Source organism: Rissa tridactyla, chromosome 1 (assembly GCF_028500815.1).
Source record: "Rissa tridactyla isolate bRisTri1 chromosome 1, bRisTri1.patW.cur.20221130, whole genome shotgun sequence".
In the NCBI taxonomy this organism is placed as follows: domain Eukaryota; kingdom Metazoa; phylum Chordata; class Aves; order Charadriiformes; family Laridae; genus Rissa; species Rissa tridactyla.
The window spans coordinates 182,308,952-182,328,767 of record NC_071466.1 but is presented as its reverse complement, the minus strand read 5'-3'; the positions used below and the strand labels follow the sequence as shown (position 1 = coordinate 182,328,767).

Below are 19,816 nucleotides of genomic sequence, written 5' to 3'. Positions count from 1 at the left end.
GATCTAGCAGAAGAAAAAAAATCAAACAATATGTGAGAAGCGGAAGAGGAACTTTTGACATAGTCGAGGAAATAATACTAAGCTTGGGAAATGGTTAACTAGTCTTGCTGTTAAAAAAAGTATGCTAGGATCCGTGATATATGTTGGGGGGGGACAGACATATTGTAGTTCATAGCATCTCTGGATTTACAATTTAATATGTATCGTCTTTGAAGCATGTGTAGTCTCAGTACTGAGATGCTGTTAATTTTTTTGGGTAGCAATAGGTTGACAGATGCTCGACTCTTAAGTAAATTGTGGCAGTGAATGATTTGATTCTTATATTTGCTTTTAAATCCATTAAGAGTAAAAGTCCCATTTTTACCATCCTGTGTATCTATAGAAATCTCTGCTAAATTTACTTCTACTAATCTTCATAAGTAGGTCTTTGAGAAACACTCTCTCTAGAGAAAATCCTGTTGATTTAAATCAAGGGCTTTTGAAAGGGGACCTGTCCCTATCAGTTTTGGAGTTTGTTTGTTTACAGCCTAGAAAAGGTGGCTAAAGATGGACAAAAGAGCCCTTCTGTGGAAAACATGTCTTGTTTTAACATCACTGGAAACACAGTACCAGGTTAAGACTCCAGAGCGTTGGTCTTTCTTTAGCCAAAGCATCTATTAATATAGCTGCTTCTTGTAATGAAGAGGGAGGTCTGGAGGGCTCGGCGCGGAGTGACGGAGAGGGAGGGGATTTAGGACTAACAGGTGGTCCTGAGACGTGCTGCCCGACGCCGAGCTCACAGCCAGCGCGCTCTCTGCGGGAATTCGTGGGCTTTCCTCTCTCTGCCGGCATACGTGTGTCTGTTGTTCCCAGGGTAGCTGCGGAACCCTTTCAGCTATGGCTATAAGAAAGGACTTGAGCAAAACCATCAGGAGGATAGCACGTTTTTTTTACTGGTTTCCAAAATCGTTGAGCGGTTCAAGGAGGAGGACAGTAAAACTTCTCTGGAAGTCTGCTGGTAAGTCTGCTGTGATGTTTCTTAAGACATTTTTTCCGGCTAAAAAGAAATTCAAAGGGAAAAATAATTTATTTCCGCTCAGCTGGTTAACTTTTCCAGGCCAGCATTGTTTGCATTTTTCCATTCTCTGAGGCTCATTAGGCAAAACTGTAAAAATATTTTGGAAATGCAATAGAAGATTCATTAGGCTTGCTCAGATGAAGAATTCTCTTGCGGCTGTATAATTTATTCATATTAATGTTCATGTCGGTGGTATTTGGTGTCTTGTTTTTGCAGACCTTGTTTCTCTCTTAGGTGTGTATATAGCAGCTCTAGTATGACTCAAATACCCGTCAGAAAATTATTTGGAATTGCCTTAATCTGTTAATTGATCTAGAAGGCTGTGTAAAGACGGAATTGACTGCAAGAGCGTAACTCATTGTACCAGCGTTCACACAAAGGGATGAGCTGCTTAGAGAGGGCTTGTGTTCCGCAGTGATGCACTGACCTTCGTTTCCATTTTATCAGCTGAGAAGCAGCCCTGCGCAGCTCACCCGTCAGTGAAAGGTGTTGCTCCTAACGAGAACTCAGTGCTCTGATCTTTGTCCGCTCCTGGCAGAGAAGTGTTTGCATCTCTCAGATTAACATTCTCATAAACAACATGAAAGCCCAAAGGCTGCTGTGTCCCTCTAGAGCGGTCTGTTAAAGCTGGGGCTGAGGTATTTTCTCGGGGGCTTTGGAGGAACGTGGAGTGCTGTCATTTAGGAAGCTGACTTCATTCTGTTCTTCTTCAAGGACTAATTATACAAGACCAGCTTTCTTTGGATGAGGTCTGTTTTGACTGAAGTGGTGAACTTGTCAGTTCTGCAAATATTATAACATTAATACTAAATTCCTGTTTGTATGGGATGGGATTGGGTCAGTTCTGCAGGTGGACAATTTAGTGTCGTACTTCAAATGTGAATCTGAGAGGGGAAGGACAAGTTGGACCACCTGAAATCTGTCATGGAAACGTTGTTGGGCCACATGTCTAAATGACATGTGACTTATTCCCATGTGAAGGAGTCCACAGGTTTCAAACATCCAGAGGGAAATCCCATCTCACTGAATTCTGTGGCAAAACTTTCCTTGACTAAATCTAGAGCTTTAATTAACCTCTGTTTGAATATTGGAAATCTCAAGTCCTTCTAATACATCAGATCATCTTGAGTCCTCATAACACATCAGATCACTCCTAAATGAATGATCTGGCTTTAAAAGGAGGCTAAAAAGCATCAATAAATGTTATTGAGAGCTTTAATTGGTAGCTGAGTTACACACCTGTGAAAACATTTACATGCCAGTTATCTTTTCCCTCAGTACTACAAAAGAAAAACTGCATCCATGACTTGTAACAAGAAACAACGTGAACTTTGAGTGCTTCAAAAATAATACTTTTTGTGGTTTTTCTCCCATCTCCCTCTTGATCTAGTGGTTTGAATAAGATTTGTCTTTCTACCCTCATTTTAATTTATGTATTAGCATCTCTTTTGAAATGAATTTGTGAATAGTGTCAGAAGCACCCTACCTGTCCTTTTCTACCTGTGCGGTGAGATGATTATCACAAAATTGTGGTTTTGGTGGAAATGTGCCATTTTAGCACAAGGTTGCATCCAAGCAGGAAAAAAGTCAGTGTGAAAATTCAACTCAAGCTTCTCGTAACTTTGCAGAAGCCAGTCTCATCGAGCCTGTCTGTCATAAACTGGAAGCTGAAGCCCTGATGCTCCTCTCGCAGGGGAGGGGATGCTGCTCCTGTTTGCACGGACAATTCCTGTTTAGTCTTTACAAAGACAGCAAGTGGTATGAAACCTTAGCCACACTGAAGTCCATGAACATTTTCTGCCTTTTTCTTAAGTGGCCAGAATTTTCCTTGGGTCCTTGAGGAATTACTCACATGCTTCCTTAACTCTGAAACACCGCGTTTTGGTAACTCTTAACCAAGTTGCCCCTCTGTCCTTCTGAGAGAGTTCTCCAACACATGACCCTAGTCTGAGCAGTACTGACCATCTGGTTACCTTGGTACACAAAGAGATTTACCCTCACCTCCAGCATACTAGAGTTTTCAACTTCTTTATCTCTGCCTCTGTCTTTCTGCCAGGTTTTGCTCCAGTATTGGCACTAACAGATTTTTTTGGTTGGGTCAGCCAGGATGAGCCGGCAGAACAATTCTGCATCACTAGGCTTGTTCCACAGGTGAATAACCCAGCTTTCAGTAATACTAACTGATAGTTTTTAGCCACTTACGCTTTAACAAATAAATTAATGTTTTAACAGCAACAGAAGAGAAACTTTTCTGATTTGGATGTTAGGAAGAGCAGAGATTACATTCTCTAACATGCTTTGTCATAGATTTTGCGTGATAGCGTACGCCGTTTGAACCGAGACAGGCACTGTGCCTCTGCGCAGCACCCTCAGAGTTGTTGCTTTCGTTCTGCTTCTGTCTCGCTGTGTCTTGGGATGCCTGGTCCTCTCTGTCTGACCCAGAAACAAAATCTGCTGAAGCACAAAATTAGTTTTTAAGTACAACAATGAATTTAGTACTGTTGTAGGTCACCGTGTTCAGAAAGTTGCATTTGGTGCAATTTTAGAAAGAGCTATCAGAGCATAATTAGGCTGCTGTTTCTAAAAGTCCTTAGTTTTCCAGCCTGTCCTTGTATTAATACTCCGGGATTGTTGGCCACGGGCTATTGCCTGCAGCTAACATGCTCCTTTCTAAGCTGTAAAAGAAGAAAGAAAATTCAAGGGTGCTCTTCAGTAACTGGTTTTGATTGAATTACTTACTGAAGGACTAAGAAAAATACCTTAGACATGGTTCAGAATATACTAAATGTAGCTGATAATGTTTTAAGGGCACTGAGTTTAATCAAGAGTACAGAAAATTTTATAAGACGCTTAAACTGAGGGATGTAGTATTTAGGGTTCTGTAGCCTTTTGTTCTTTGAAATATATTTGGATTTTTTCCTGTAACATCTTGATAGAATTTGTGTTGACACATCATGTGACTAGAAGTTTTATCATGATAAAGTACATACGTACAGGGAGGGGTATTGAAACACAAAGAAATTCGAAAAAAATATGGAGGGCCGTGATAAGACTATAGGAAGCAATGATCAAAAAAATCAGAATAGACAAGTAGCTCCTGTTTTCTTTGTCTTATAGCAGAGTAATAGGGTGAGGGGTGAAAAATGTAAAGCAGATGATAGAAGGAATTTTAAAAAAAATTTTTTAGTCAGGATTTAATTAAATTGTAGAACTCATTACCAGAGGATGCTGCTGAGGTCAGGAATGTAACAAGATTTAAAGAAGGTCTGGAAGAATAAGAATATTCAATATTACAACAACTAAAGCTACAAGAAAAGCTTTGAAAGAGACATAAATCTTCTAAATCTTCTTGCTTCAGGGTTTAAGCTAATTTTTAACAATTAGGGATTAGTTTGAGCTAATTTTGTGGCTCAGATCCCACAACTGTTATTGTTTCTTCCTTTTCTTCCAAAGCAACTAATGCTCACCCCTGGCAGAGATGATGTTATGATTTGCATTGATTTAAACCTTTGTGACATTTTTCAGGCTTATACAGGAGAAGAACAGATTTTAGACCTGTTCAGAAAAGCATCCCATAATATCCTGTAGAAAACATGAAAAGCACAATGCTTGCTGTCATTTTTTTTTTTTACTCTGACAAAACTGCCCCAGTGGCAAGCCCTGCTTGCTCTGAAGCCATTCTAATAAATAAATAAATGCAGTAAATTAAGTCAGTCTGAGGTGGACGATTTTGTGTAGTCGTGTTTCTTGCCAAATCCTAGTGGCTCGTGAAGAGCTTTGTTCTCTGCTCTCGGCTGGGGAAGGTTCTCGTCAGTTTGAGCCACTATCCTCCTACTAGGGACGTTGGAAGGCTCTTTCGGAGGGCAGAAAGTGAGAATTTATCAACACAATCTTAAACTAACTGTATTTCACACAGCCTGAGGTTGATCTTTACCCTTTGCTGTTGGTTGGGGGTTTTTGTGACTTTTCTGCTCCAGTGTGTTACCCCTTTAGTCCTTCTCTAACATTAAAGTTAGTAGAGTATTCTTACTGATTTTGAAGGATTTTTGGTCAGAATGGTCAAGCGTTCACTATAAAATCATGTTTATGTAAGAATATGTGCTATGCAAAAACCTGTACAGAGGTATGGTGGTACCCCTTAAACTTGCTACCTCCTGAAAGAATTCACATCTAAAGGTTTAACTCATCAGACAGAGGAAAGTCAAACTTTGAACTCTCTCTCCAAAATACATCCAGCTGACAAAATAAATCTATAACACAGATGGAAAGAGAGAACATAATTTTAGTGTGATATGTCAATTTAGAATGGCTTAGTTTAAAATATTTGTGAATTCATTTCTTATTTTCATATTTGGCCCGCTAACGTGTGATGGCTTATGCTGTAAGCACCTGTGTCCTTACATGACCTCTTTAATCGGGCTATTCTGGGAACAGTTTGGGTATGTAGAGGTAGCATACCTAGCATTTTTGAGACTAAGTAGCTGGGAAATTAATGTACAGATAATGTCACTGTATTTCTGCGTTCTTGTCCAAACCCAGTTGGTGAAAGCCACTGCGTCCCCTGCTCCCTCAAGGCCAGTGGCATCTCACACCTCTACAGTCCTCACGGTCAGGTCCATGTCTCCTGCGCGGATACCTGCAACTGTCCGGTGAGGACCTGTATGGTCTCGTGTTTTTTCAGTCAAAGACAGTTCACCTGTCTGTCCCTACAGTTCACTGAGGCCGTAGTTCTCTTCTGCGCATCTGCTGCGCTGTGCATAGGAGCAATGCTCTGAGGTGCGATGGGTACGTCAAGCCCAGTGAGGGCTTGCAGAGGGGGACTCGGAAAGAGAGTGTCCGTCTCTGGGAATGACAGAGGGACTTTTGGCCCAACACAAGAGGTAAATGCCATGTAGGGGCATTTGTGAACTGTGACTCTGGAGCGTTCAAGCTCACATGGGTGGACAAGATGGTTGCCTCCAAGGGAATATCATTTGAAGGATTAATTAGCTGTGTTTGGGAGAGGGAGCAGAAGGACAATGTCTCAATGGAAACCAGCCTGGATGTAAATCAGTTATATTGAAACCTAACATGGTAGCAAACAAGGTGAGCTTATGACTGCAGATGGCCATTCTGGAGTGTGGATCCAGCAACCCAAGGTCGCGTCCCACTGGGACCTGCTGCGGTGGGTAAACAAGACCTCTGATCCAGCTTTTTCAGACTGCTGTATCTGTTCATTTCCTGAACGTCTAGTTCATGGCTACGATTTATATAGTGCTGGAGAGGGGTAGGCTACTGCAGCAGGTTGGGAAGCAGGTGGGAGATGATGGCCTTTTATCATCAGACCATACACAGAGGTCTTCTGCCTGCAGTAGGGTGGGTACAGTCCTTTCAGTTCATATTTGTTCATCTACTTCGGACATTTCAGCCCATTTGATTCGAATGTTCTTAACCATCGTTTAATAGCCTGGGTCCAATACACAGATTATTAATGGAAGAGTGCCATATAAATAACCTTTGTCTGGTGAAAGCATGATTTTAGTTTCTAGTCTCCCTTTCTAAAACATCTCTATATGTGCTTTTCCTACCTCTTTTGATTTTAGGTATATATTTATTAAATTTTTCTTGTATGATTCGCATAAAAATGCACTTACCTAGTTCTAAGAGGAGGCTATGCTGGGATCTGTAAATAAAAGACATTTATTAACAAAATGAAAAAGAAGATGGGTGCTGGATATCAGTGTTAACAGGTCATCAGGGTAGTTTAGAGTTAATTGTAGAAGGCTGTAGAAGAAACAGATCATACTGAGTGACTGGGCAGTAAAACGTAATTCAGTGTTGATAAATACAAACTATGGGGAAAACACTCACTGCACATATAGAGCAGTGGCTTTTAATTTAGCTTTTATCGCTTGGAAAACAGAATTAATCATGTGGATGGTTCTCTGAAGAGACTCTTCTTAATGTTCAAGCTAAAAGGGAAGTGAATATATGGAAGTATTAGGAAAGAAATAAAGCGAAAACCCAGAAAACTGTGCTGTGCCTGTATGTCACATGAAACAGTTTGGCCACCCCACCCTCTTAAAAAGGGTATAGTAGTATCTGAAGATAGAACAGAAGACTTTGGATTATCAAAGAGATCAGTAAACTCTACAGACCAGGGCTTTTCCGCTTGGTAAGAGGCAGCTGCAGGAGGATATTCTTCTGTAGTAATAAGAGCAGTGTGGAGAATTGAAAACAGCATAGTTATTTCCCGTTTTTCGTAGCGTAAAAGTCAGGGCTGCGCCATGAAATGGCCAGACAAGGGGCTTAAAACAAACTACTCTTTCACATACATCCGCATGCATGTAATTGAGTTGTGGAACTGACTGACACAGGATGTGTACGAGACTAGGAGTATAAATGTATTCAAGAAGGGATTAGGTAAATTCATGGAGGAAAGAGCCATCGAGGGATATTAAATAAAAAGATGCAGATACAGCCTCTGGCTCATTTGTTTGTTTTAAATTGCATATTGCCAGAGAGTAGAAAGGCATAAGGGGGAAACATCGCTCAAAATTGACTTTTTTTTCTTGTATGTATTCCCTAAGCATTTTCTCTCAGGCTCTTCCCAAGACAGGCTACTGGCCTAGACAGATCTTTGGTCTAACCAAGTCCATCTGTTCTTGTGTTTTTCAAATGCAATACTGATAAAGGCAAGAGAATATGAGAGCCTCCCTCGCTACTGTTGTTTTCTTTGCAATTCTCCACCCATTAAATAACTGTTTAGTTTTTCTGTTATTTGTGAGTCTGTCTTTTTCCAAGGGAGATGCATTCTGTTGGTGTTCGGATGATCCAGGATGTGTTTTTCTCTATAGCGGTTATTATTCACAGGTCTTACCAGTCACGTGGCTTTTGCAAATTGCATCATGTGTTGTTTTATTCCATTTCTCAGATAATTAGATGAGACGAATGTGGCATCCCACTACATTTTCCTTGGCTCTGCCAGTTTTAAATAAGACAAGACGAATCTCTCTGCCTACTCTGCCTCCCTTCCAAAGGAAAATCCTGGTTTGTACCCGGAGAGTTAGTAAGGTTTTTGTAAGCCTGTAATATATGTAAGAAAAAAAAAATTTGTTCAGAGACCGAACTTCGTCTCACAAGCCCCATTGCTGCTTGGATCAGGATTACCAAAGTGAATGTCCACAACACATGAGAGATGTCAGTACCACCAGGAATTGCTAGTAGTATGCCTACTGTGGGCTTGTTCTCCTGAAGTACTTGGGAAGATTTAATTTTACTTTTGGTTTTTCTGCTGCCACATTTTTCCTTTCCTTTGCCAACGTCAAACAATAGCTGTTGGAAGATGCTGTTTCTCTCCAGTTCATCTCTTTGCTGCCCTGGGAGCTCGTAGGAAGAGAAGACAAAGAAAAGAAGATGACCAACTGTGTGCGTTAAACTAAGCACCTCCCCAGTGTATCTGCTTCAAGCTCCACTATCAGGATGTGAATGATGACCTATAACATCTGAAACAAAAGCTGTGGATTGGTCATTTGTGAAGAGGAACATTAATAAATTAGCAGTGTGGAACTACCTGTTTTAAAGAGATAATGTAACATTAGAGCCATAGACCAAGCTTGGATGCAGCATGCAAAAGCATCCTCAGAATTGAGCTGTACTTGGTGTTAGAGATGATCAGTACGGAATACTCTGCTGCTTTTCCCAACAAGCACAGGTCTTTTTGTATTAAGCTTCATTTAATTTGATGGGTTTGATTCAACTTTTTTTCCCATCTCACATTCAAACATAACAGACCGCAGGTTTTGTTAGTGGGAAGCTCAAGTATTGAAATTGCACGTAATCTGCTTTTAAGAGGCCTGACTTTCGTCCTGCTAGGATATAATTGCTACTTTTCTCTCTCCTAATAGAGCCATTATTGATCCTTCAGCAGCGATTCAGAATGAACTCCCAATGTTGTGGCCAGGTAAAGCAGGTAAATCAGGTCTCTTCTGAGCTCTCGGGACCACTTTTCTATAACCCATCCCCTCCATGAACTGAAAGTGGTACCTCTTGTCCACTGTTAATTCCAGCAAGAAGAGGGAGTTTGTTAAATCACGTCTGGTCAGGAACTCACAGCTCCTCAGCAGCACAGGTGGCTAAACCTAAACCATACTTTTCTTTCCAGTTCTTGCTTTTTGGTCAGGTTTCTTCTAAAGGAAAACCGAAAGTGCGTGCCGATTTAACTTTGTGCTGGCTGTTTTGGTGGTTCAGCAATAGAGGGCACTAGAGTAAATGCTTTCAAAAAGCAATGTATTTATTGGGTTTGAGTACGGAAGTGAGGGCTCGCTTTTTTTTTACATGGAAGGGTTTCTCTCTCCATTTGTTTAGGTTTTTAATGTTGGAAAGATGCTAACAGTCAGAGCAAGTGGAAGTCCCAAAGTACCAGCATAACACATGGTGGAACTGCTTAAGTACTCTGGAGAGGCTGGAAGAGGTGGAGAGAGCAGCCAGCACTGGGCAGCCACTGGTGTCCATCCCTCTGCCCACTTCCAGCCCGGCGCCAGGGGATGCATGTGGCTAGTGCAGGGCTGTGAGCTGGCCACCGGCCAGGGGCCCGGCCCTGTGGCCTGACCCTGTGCCACTCAGCGAGTCGCAGAGATACCTGACAACTACTGCGGTCTTACACAAATAAGCATAAAAGGAAGAATTACTGGTTCTTTGGGAAATCAAATGTAAATAATTTATTGTAAGTTGCAGGTCGAATCTAGGATTTTATCTACAGGGCACTTTTTTCTTTTTGTGGCATAACTTCACTGCAGTTTGCTAGCATCAGAAACGGAGAATAAGGTTTGTTCTCTGTTCCAGAGACGTAATCCTTTTGGTCTCGAACTGAAGAAGAAATACAGCTGCTTTGTGGTACCTTGGTTTTGTCACTGCCATGCGTGGTCAGTAAAGCCTGTCACCCTCCAGGTCCATCAGATTTTCACTGACATTTTCTCCCGTGAGCCTGGATGTGATGGGTGTGTGGCTCGCTGTGTCCGCAGTACAAGAGCACTCTCTGAAGTCTGTCGTGAAAGGACAGACAAGGTGATACATCAAGACATCTGCCAAGGTTTGCCTCTAATCCCTTCTTTCAAGTTTCTGCACAGAGGAATTCGGCCTCCCCACCCCTATCTGGCATGGAGAAGTCGGAGGTGTAGGCTCTGTCTGCTGCCTGGAGCAAGCAGTTATGTCTCTGAGATCACGTCTCTGGAAAGGTGCTAGCAAGAGCTGAGTGCTTGGTCATTCCCTTCACATGTGCTGCGAAGCATGGATCTGATTTCCTACTCTGCATTTTTTAACAGGTTGAGTCTTACCAGACCTCACCGTTTTCATGGGTGGAGCTTTGGAAGACAGGAGGAATTGCAGTGCTACAGGGTGTTTAAAAAATCTCCTAAATCTTAAGGTTATCTTAGGGTTTTTGGCAGTGTGTGACAGCGTCCCTAGACGGGGACCTCAGAAAACTAGCCAGGTACATGGGGAGGAGAAGGTTGCTTGATTGAAACCCCCCCTTTCCCGGCTACATCATTTCATGTTTGATCTCAAAGCTCAGGGCAGAAGGAATGTTACCAGCCCGATGAGCCTGTTTCTCAAGGTGTGCATTGCAATTCAGACCATTTTTTCAGAAGGCTGTACAAGCAGAGTCAGCTTAAAGCTGTAGCCTGGAAGTTAAACTAAAGAATGCCATGGATGTGCGTGTATCAAGAGGACCTAAAGAGGAAGGAGAAATGAGGTATCTCCTCTCCTTTACTGTGTGGTGTTCCCGTGCCTAGGTGCCTCCAGGGGAGCCCTTCCCGGGAGGAGGCATTTCAGGCTGGGGAAGGAGAGCTCATCCCTGCACCCCCCAGGCTCCCTCCCAGACACAGGCGGATCTAAGAGCCCCCAAAAGCCCGGTAGCCCTGCGGTAGCCTCCGGAGGGGACATGGCCCGGCTCTCCAGCTAGCTGTGATGCTGAAACGGGTAAAGGAGATTGTGAGAAGTAAATATAATATAAACTTGTATTTTCTTGTCTTGTGCTTTTCTTTCTGAAGTGCTTCCACTATTGCAAATTTATGTTTTAACCCTTACCCTGATTGAATGAAGTAAACGTTTTCAGCCTTGTTTGCAAACAGATTTTGTGATTATTTCAGGGTGGTCTGGCAAGCGCTGGGTGTTCTGTTTCTGCGGGAGTGGTGACTGTAAACAGGACTGCAGGCAGCGCATTATCTGCCCAAAAGAGGTGTCGGAGTTTTCAGGAGCATCGACCTGTCTATAGGCTGGTTGTACAGAATCCTGGGCTTGTGCAAGAGTCTCCTGTGACAAGGCTTAGCTGGAGCCTGTTGGCAAGCACTGGAAGAAAAGAGAAGACCTGAGACTGTCGTCATGTTGATAAAAATACAAACGAGCTTTACAAACAGATTAAATTGTCTTTAATTCTTTAATAGCTCCAGAGTAAATCAATGGGATTTATGTTCCTACGTCACTTTGGGCCAGGCGCTCAGAGCCATTTAAGCATCTGAGAGCCATGGTAGATTTTAGCAGCTGAAGACAGGCCTTAACCCTTCTTCACGCATGGTTTTTGCACTTGCTGGCATGAAGAGTGGACAGTCCTCCCTCAGGGGTCAGGGACTTTCTCTGTGGTGGCAGCCATCAGGCCTACCTGGCTAGCAGTGGTCACTCAAAGATGCTTCATCCATGCAAACTCCTACATCCCAGTTCTTCAGCGTGCAGCTAGATGGCAATGTCTCCTTCCACTGTGGGAAGGCTGAGAGATGCCCTGGCGTGCCAGTCCTGCTGAGCCTGTCTGCCTAACCCCTGGCTGAGGGTGAACATGTCCACAGAACACGTGTGTCTTGGTGTTTACCAATTATCTAGCAAGCCCTCTAGCACAGAACAGGTTAAGATAAGCTCATACAAAAAATAAGTACTTAAAAGCTCCAAAACAGACTACAGGATTGTAGAAGTTTATAAAGGTACCAGCAGCAGAAACTGAAAAAAAAATCGGGTTGGCTATTGAATCTAAAATGCCTGTCATTCCATCCTGTTTTGCAGTTGGGAAGCCGAATTTATTTATTAAGCAATTACTTACTATCCAGTGCACGTGATGAGAGATGTGGTCCCTGTGTTCCCGGGCAGCAGGGACATTAGACAGTCCCAGGCTCGTGGAGGTTGCTGATTTCTATACCTCATCTTCTCCTTCAGGCCTCTCTGTTCTTGGTCAGTGATTCACTCAAGAGTTTTATTATCGTCTCACCACAAGGCTGATCGCTCCCTCCTGCTTTGCAAATGTAATGTCCTCTGGATGTGGAAAAGTCAGGTTGTTTCCCGCCTAGATGATAGATAAACTGTTATCTAAAAACTCTTATTAAACTGGTGAGTAATATAGCATATTTTTTTGTGCAGTACTCAAACTTTAGCTTGGTAAGACGCTTTGCAGACAAAAACCTAGTGAGCTTTTGGGTTGGGTCCTGGACTGTTCTATTAGAGTTAAAGCACAGGCCTTTTGCTGTGGTCCAAATATATGCAAATACATGATTTAGCAGGTCTGTGCCGTAGGCACTCTGGTTAATTTTATCTCAATCAGTATGAGTAGCTCCTAATAGAGCCTGTTACAGGAGTTTATCCTGTTCCCAGGCCAGGATTCCTGACCCTGAGCGGGGCTGTGGCAGTTACAGATGGGATTTCAAGCCTGGCAGAGATTCAGTTTTATCTGGTGCGTATGTAAATGTTTGGAGTTGCACAGTGCTTGGATGCGGGGTTGAAAAAATTAGCAGCCAGAAACAAGTGACAACTGCTAGTAAACTAGTAAAATGTGTGAATATATTCGATGTAGTGATAGATTAGCATTTGAGAGGCTTTTCGTTTTTTTTTTTTTTACTAATTGAAGATTGTAATCCAAATTGTATTTGCCAGTTGTGTGAAAATAGAAGATAAGTATTTTAGCAAAACTGAGGAAAAAATGCATTTATACCATGAAAGCTATTCTACCAGCTGACCTCCTTCCACTTTAATTTGCTTCTTTTGCGTTCCTGTTCAAAACCTCGCAGATTTCTGTGCTCTTTCTTCTGCTTTACAAGTCTACCATCCTTTTGATACTAAGGTGCTATGAATGTTAATAATCTTTGAAGTTTGGTGTAGTACTTCTCCGGGAGTGAACACCACTTACATTTCTGAAAAGCATTGTATCAGATATTCTGTTCTTTGTTATTATTCTGCAAGTAAAGGATGAATAGGGATAACTCACCTACGGTGGCATATCCGTGGCAGTTCATGTATTTGCACAAGGAAGGAAGCTGAGGTTGATTTTGTAGCTTCCCATTCCCTGCAGTGCAGGAGGGGAACAGGCGACAGAAAATTTGACACCGTGGCTGCAACTTTCCAACCATGGCACTTGCAGAATGATGGCTTTGTTTGTGCAAGATATTGAGCACCCAACATTTCTTTTGAGTGCTGTGTAAGCAGCGAGTGCCACTGCCTCTGATGATGACTCCAATTCTGTGTGGGTGTTTAAATTCTGTGTTTAAATTATAAATCTGGAAGCCTAGCTTTAGCACCAGCACTTTCAAAGTCTTCATCCTTTGCTGTTTCTATCCATGCTTGCATGCTAATTTTTTCAAGTGGGTTGCAACAGCTGTAGGAAATAGGAATTGAATGGGAGAGAGCACGTGCTTTTCAGCGAACAATATTCATCTGCTTGAAGGAGAAGGCACATCTGGTTACGTCTTCTGGCCTAATTCAGCCCGCTCAGTGCCACTCCAGTAACAAGATGCTTTCACTGTCTTTTTGGAGATTGTTGGAGCAGGCTTCTTGGAGCATTTCCCTAGGAAGCAAGTTAAGCCAGTTATATGCTCTTTCCGTGCCTAGCAAAATGATAGAGGATCCTCTCTTTTGGAAGCATGTGTCCCATATAGGGCCTCATGGCCAGTGGCTGTGGCCCATACAGGGCCTCATGGCGAGCGGCTGTGGCCATGGCCACTGTACCCGTTGAAAGCAGAGTCTCCAGAGCAACAGCAGATTAGAAGACCTTAAACAGCAAAGCAGTACTTGTGGATAGGCAGAGCTTTACAGGGGTTTGGAAGATGTAGGCTTTGCTGATCTAAGCCTTGCCTGGCTCCACAGTGCGGAAAGAGCACAAAATGTGCACAGAGATCCCGCAGGGGAAAGGATGGCCATACGGAGCTCGGAAAGTCTGTCTCATCTGTAAAGATTGTGATCCCTTAAAAATCACCCATGACTCACTAATTGGGAAATAGGGTTACAGTGAACTTTATTTTAATCTCAGACTGATGTTAAGTGAAACTAATAAATAAAAAAAATAATCAGAAATAAAAGGAATTGCATAGAGATAAAACTGACGTTACAGCAGATCTCCACCCACAAAAAGCCGTGCTTAACACTTTCTGAAGGCTGTTTATCCAAGCAGGTTTCCCGTTCCATTACAGCTTCTAGTGAAACTGCTAAAAAAGATCTTGGTAGCAACTTCGGCATCAAACTCGAATGTAGACATTTGAGCATCAGCAAAAAGGAGAACAACGCAACATATATTAAGTAGAAACCAAAATGTGAGATGTTGATATCAATGTATTGTAGAAATACAATGCAATTTGGCCTTGCAGGAGAAATACTGCTGAACTTCATTCTCCTTCCTTTTGTGACCTACTGGCTGAAAATGGATTAAGAATTAAAGCATTAAGCACCTTACGTAGTTTGAATATTTTTCCAAGAAGCTTTACAGAGATACTTTCCGTAGAGCAAGCATAGCAATAATCTCTCTTCTGATAGCTGGGAACCAAGCCACAAGCTCTCAAGTAAAGATGGTTTTACTTGCTAACTTCCTAACACACAGAGTAGGGGCACCAAGTTGTATACCCTCCTCATGCTTTCGAATAAAGACTTCTTCAACCTTACTGCGGTTGATAAATGATGCAAGCATAAATACAGACTTGGCTTTGAACTTTCCATGTGCTTCAATTGCTCAGGCACGACATACATTTTGCATAGCCGTTTGGAAGTTAAATGTGTCTGGGCCATCACAGAAATGAACATGTGCATTTCCTAGGCAGGGAAGACCCCAGCAGGGTAGAGAGACTTTGCCGTTGAGCCTCTGCCTGCCACTGCCTGGTTCAGTGATGCTCAATTACTAGGGTGTGATGTTGGAGCATCTGTTGGGTTGCCTGCCTGTTCACTCGCTTGCTTTCTGCTGCGCCGCCCCGGAGCAAATCAGTTATGGGAACAGCTATTTACAAGCTATCAGGCAAAATCAAGTTTCGGGTGAAGAAAACCCAAACATCGGGTAGGGACTATTCACCTAAAATTAATGTAAAATGAAGTCTGAAGGCAGGATAGGACTAGTGTGATTTCATGTAATTGTAAAATTTGCTAAGGTTTTTTTTTTTCTATGACTCTAGTCAAGCCATTGTTGCAATAGAATAATAAACAATAAGGTCTTACATCATGTCTCAGTAGCTGACAAGGCAACTTTTAAAGGATAATACTTGTTTGTTTAATAAATACATACTTTGCATTTCCTACCGATGCAGGACAATTATGCATATTCAGTGTGCATTGATGCATCACTTGCGTAAATAACCTCAGTGTACAGGGCAGTCTGAGCGTTAGTGAAACAAACCTGGTAGCTTTTCTAAATGTCAGTGAAAGCTTTTATCAACTGTGCCCAGTTAAAGCCCCCAGATCTTTGAATTCAAAGGACAGCATTCATTTCAGACCACGTGAAGGAAGAACACCTGGTTCTAATTGCTTTCCAAGCAGAAATAATATGTCAATCCACAATCTGATGACCAAAACCGTCTTTCCAGAATAATAGCTACTTTTTGAACTCATGGCAATTTTGGGAGTGGTCCAGTAAAGGATTACCACAAGAAGATATTATTTTTTAATTTGATGCAACCTGGACCTTTGTGAAACATTGTATGCCATGAATGGAATAAAATAATGTGTTTAAAGCTAGAACACATCGGAAAAAAGGTTTAAGTATTACTATTCTAGAAAATAATCATCCTTTTTCTTGTCTTACTCATTAAACTTATAATCAGTATGTTAAAATCTAGTTTATGATTGAAAGAGTTTCAGAGATGAAGCTTTTACATTTCTTGCAATCATGCCTATAACAGCCAGGCAGAAATTATGGGCTTGTCTTCCAAATGACATTACGGACTCACAAATTAAAATGAATACAAATGACAAAGAAAATGTCATTGAGAGGTAATATTTCCTAACTTAATTAGTAATCCTGTTTCAGAACACTGTTTAGCTAACAGATTTTTTTCCTAATATTATTTGTGAAAATGCGTCTTTAGAATTGGTGCATGATTGGTTTATATGGTTTTGCGTAATTTTATATGGTTTATAATTGGTTTATATGTTTGCGTAATTATAGAAAGTTGTGGAATTAGTGAAGCCTGGTTTCCTGCAGATTTGTGCCTCATTCCCCGTAACCTCCTCACCACGGAGGGGATGTTTTTAGTAACTGGTTGTGCAGACATTGCCAGACAATGGTGTAGCGGCTGAGTTTTGCTTGCCTTGCCCAGAGTGTGGGTATTAGTTTGGGTCTCCCTCCCTTTCCCAGGACGTAATTTTCATGAGAGTTACATTAACGTAATTAGCTTTTAGACCGTTTGTGGTTGACATTGGTCAGCTGTCTCAGAACTACAGGGGAAGGATAGAAAGGTAGACAAACAGTGCAATCTCATAAGTAGTTTTTTTCTTAAGAAGATGATAACTCAATTTGCAGAGCAAAGAACTCAGAAATGAAGAAAAATCAGAAATTCAAGTATTATTTTCATTTGACCTTCTTTTGCTTATGCATTACAATGTCATTTTTAATTAAGTGCTCCCATCTTGGGTTTTTCCTTGGAGCTGCCCCGCTCCCTCACTCGATGAACAGCAGCTCCAAATTTTATTTAATCCTGCTGATTATGGGTGAGGCTTTTCAACTGCTTCTTACGGCATCCTTTCCCAAATACAAAATTATTCTCTTCTCTCAAGGGCTCCATAAATGTGAGCATCCTTTTGCGTCCAGAAGTCCTCTATGAGCTGTGAGAGTCCTCTGAAAAATAATCCCAGCTGCATACGCGTAAAACAGAGCCCTGGAAAAACCTCATTTGGGTTAAAAACACAGTTCTCCCTGATTTTGGTTGCGGATGTGAATGCTCCATGTTTCCTGCAAATCAGATGAAGTAGCTCAAATGTGGCACCCAGGAGAAATTCAGCAGCAACTGTGGAAAGTCTGGCACGACTTGCCAGCATCACAGCAGGGTGCAGGGACAGTCATCGTTTCTCCTGGGCACCACACAGCTGCCTTAACCATCCTTTTTTCCCCTCTGTAGTCTTCTGCCTATTTTGCTTCATGTTTTCCAAATTCTGCATTAAATACAATGATGGTTTTAGAGAGTTAAAAGTCTTTTTTCAGTGTTTTTGATTTATACTGCAACGGGGTCCTTTTTGCCCCATAATTAGCTGGAGGCTATTTGCTGATGTCCCGAGAGGAGTGTGACTTGAGATATATTATTGTGATATAGCCAGTCTGGTTTAAGATCAGAAACATCCCAGTTACCTGATCCAGGATGGACTCGCTCTGCTGGGTCACTGGTATTGGAAAAGTTTTGACAGCTTGATTTTGTATCAGCAGACTTTGTGCCAAATAAAATATATTTAACCGTGCTTGAGTGCAAGTGTTGATTGGAAATGGGAACTCTTAAGAATTTATACTTGAGAAACTGTAATGAGCGTCTAATCAAACGTAAAGGAAACTGAGATTTTTGAGAGGCTGCTAAGGGAACAAAAAAAAAACCCATCCAGAATTCAGCTTTTGCTATAAACCAGGGAAGTGTAAAGCTTTGTAACAACAACAAAAAAATATTTTTAAGAGTAGTTTAGTTAGGGAAAATGAAAGCATTTCCTCCAAAAGTCATTCTTGGAAATGGATGAATTGTTTTAGCCAAAATGTTCTAAAACAAACAGCATGATGTTCCCCAGCATGGAAACTTGAAGCACAAGTGGTTGCTCTTTGGCAAAATTATGAACAGTTTAAAACCTAAAAATAGAAAGTGGCATTCAGTGCTAGACAAAGGTGGTATCACGAACTCTGCCCAACTTACAGAGAAAAACAGAAAACGCGACAAGGCTTCAGAGCAAATATAGGTTGTTTGAAGTGATTCTCTGTCTGGGGTTAGAGGCCATATGCATCACCTGATTTCTTACTCAGATGGGGACATTTGCCTCTGTTATCATGAATTTATGTTTCTAATAGCCATCTTAATTGATTTTGCTAGCCAGCAAGTGAAATTTCTGAATTGTTCCTGAAGGCAACTTAGTGATTTAGCAGTTTATTTACAGCTTCAGATAAGCTTCTCATTCCGTTTCCAATACTCATGTGTATATTCTTTTGAGAACCTAAGCTTAAAATATGTAAAACCATGTAATAGTGATTGTGCTTGCATAGAACTTTTTGTCTGAAAATCATAAATATTGAGTTTTTTTCTGAGAATAGTCCCTTTCGAGCTTACATTACAGCAGCTAATACCTAGTATGTGGCATGGATTTTTTGCAAAAACATCTCACCAAGGCAGCCCCGATCCAGCTAGCAGACTGCATCACTGCAGCCCTGTCAGCGTGACACTGAGGTGTGCCGCGCTGTCACCTTCGCTCCGGTGAATTTACATCTCCAGTAGCATGTAACTATTATTATCTTTACGTACGGATGGGGAGATTCAGTCGAGAGGTGGTGGTTTCTCTGAGGTCACGTAGCAAATGAGGATGTGCCTCGCTCCTAGGTTCTGCCTGCCGCAACTTTTATTTCTAAACACTTCTTCTATTTATTTTCTTTTTTGTTTGTTTGTTTTTGTGTGTCTCTGTGGGTGTTTCAGATTGCAAGTACACCTGCCATGCTCACTGCCGGGATCTGGTGCACCTGGGCTGCCGGCGGAATGGAAAATTAATGGACTGCCTTGCTCCGCATGACACCTTAGATCCATCTTACAACAACGGTCAGGTAATAGATCTCGTCTTCGTGTAATTACTGCTTTCTCTCATCAGCTCTGTGATGAAGTGTGGTCTGCATGCCTCACCCGGCTGCTTGGGAAGAATGTCTCACTTCGGCATGGCCAGCAAAGCTAAATTTCCCACCCAGTGCTGTGATTTTACAGTACGGCTGGGTCGAGCTGCAACCAGCTGCTGCCAGCTGGGTCACTCCTGCTCCAATTAATTTTCAGCTAAACTGTCTGAAAAGAAGCCCGGCAAAAAGGTATTTTCCCTGTTGGTTTGGGTGACTGTGGGGTCAGAGCAGGCACGTACAGCGGGGGATGAGAACAGGAGGACGGAGCTGCTCTTCAGATGGACTCGGCCATACCGTGGCGCAGCTCACAAAGCGAGCTTGGTGGCCCAGGTGCCTTGTGCTGCTGCTGGGTGTAGTGCCACCAGGAGGCAAATGAAACTAAGGGCTGGGCTGTTTGTGACCATTAAAGATCCTACTGGGTTTGGTGTTAATCCCCCCGTTCTCATCAAATCCCTCTTAGGGTAATTTCAAATTTCCTCGCCTGGATTCCCCAGCAGCTTCAATGGGTCACAGTGTGCCTCCTCATTTCCTTCCTTAAACCACCACAGAGCGTCACTCCTCGTGTTTCACCCTCGACATTGGGGCCTTTCTCTTTGTTCAGGGAACACATCAAAGCAGCACAGTTTTGCAGACAGAGCGGGGGTCCTCAGAGAGGGAGGTTCATACGGTGATAATGAGCCCCGTAGGCTTTTAGTGCTGTAATAAAGGTT

The 19,816-nt window shown here is 42.2% G+C and overlaps 1 protein-coding gene across 1 annotated transcript in view; it reads left to right on the top strand.

Annotated features, from left to right (window-relative positions):
* The first annotated feature begins 876 nt into the window (after window positions 1-876).
* RASSF3 (Ras association domain family member 3) overlaps window positions 877-19,816 on the top strand; it is a 96,431-nt gene continuing 77,491 nt past the window's right edge. Inside the window, exons 1-2 of the mRNA XM_054184844.1 lie at window positions 877-997; window positions 18,919-19,043. Coding sequence (XP_054040819.1) covers window positions 877-997; window positions 18,919-19,043 — 246 coding nt within the window. The remainder of the gene's footprint in view (window positions 998-18,918; window positions 19,044-19,816) is intronic.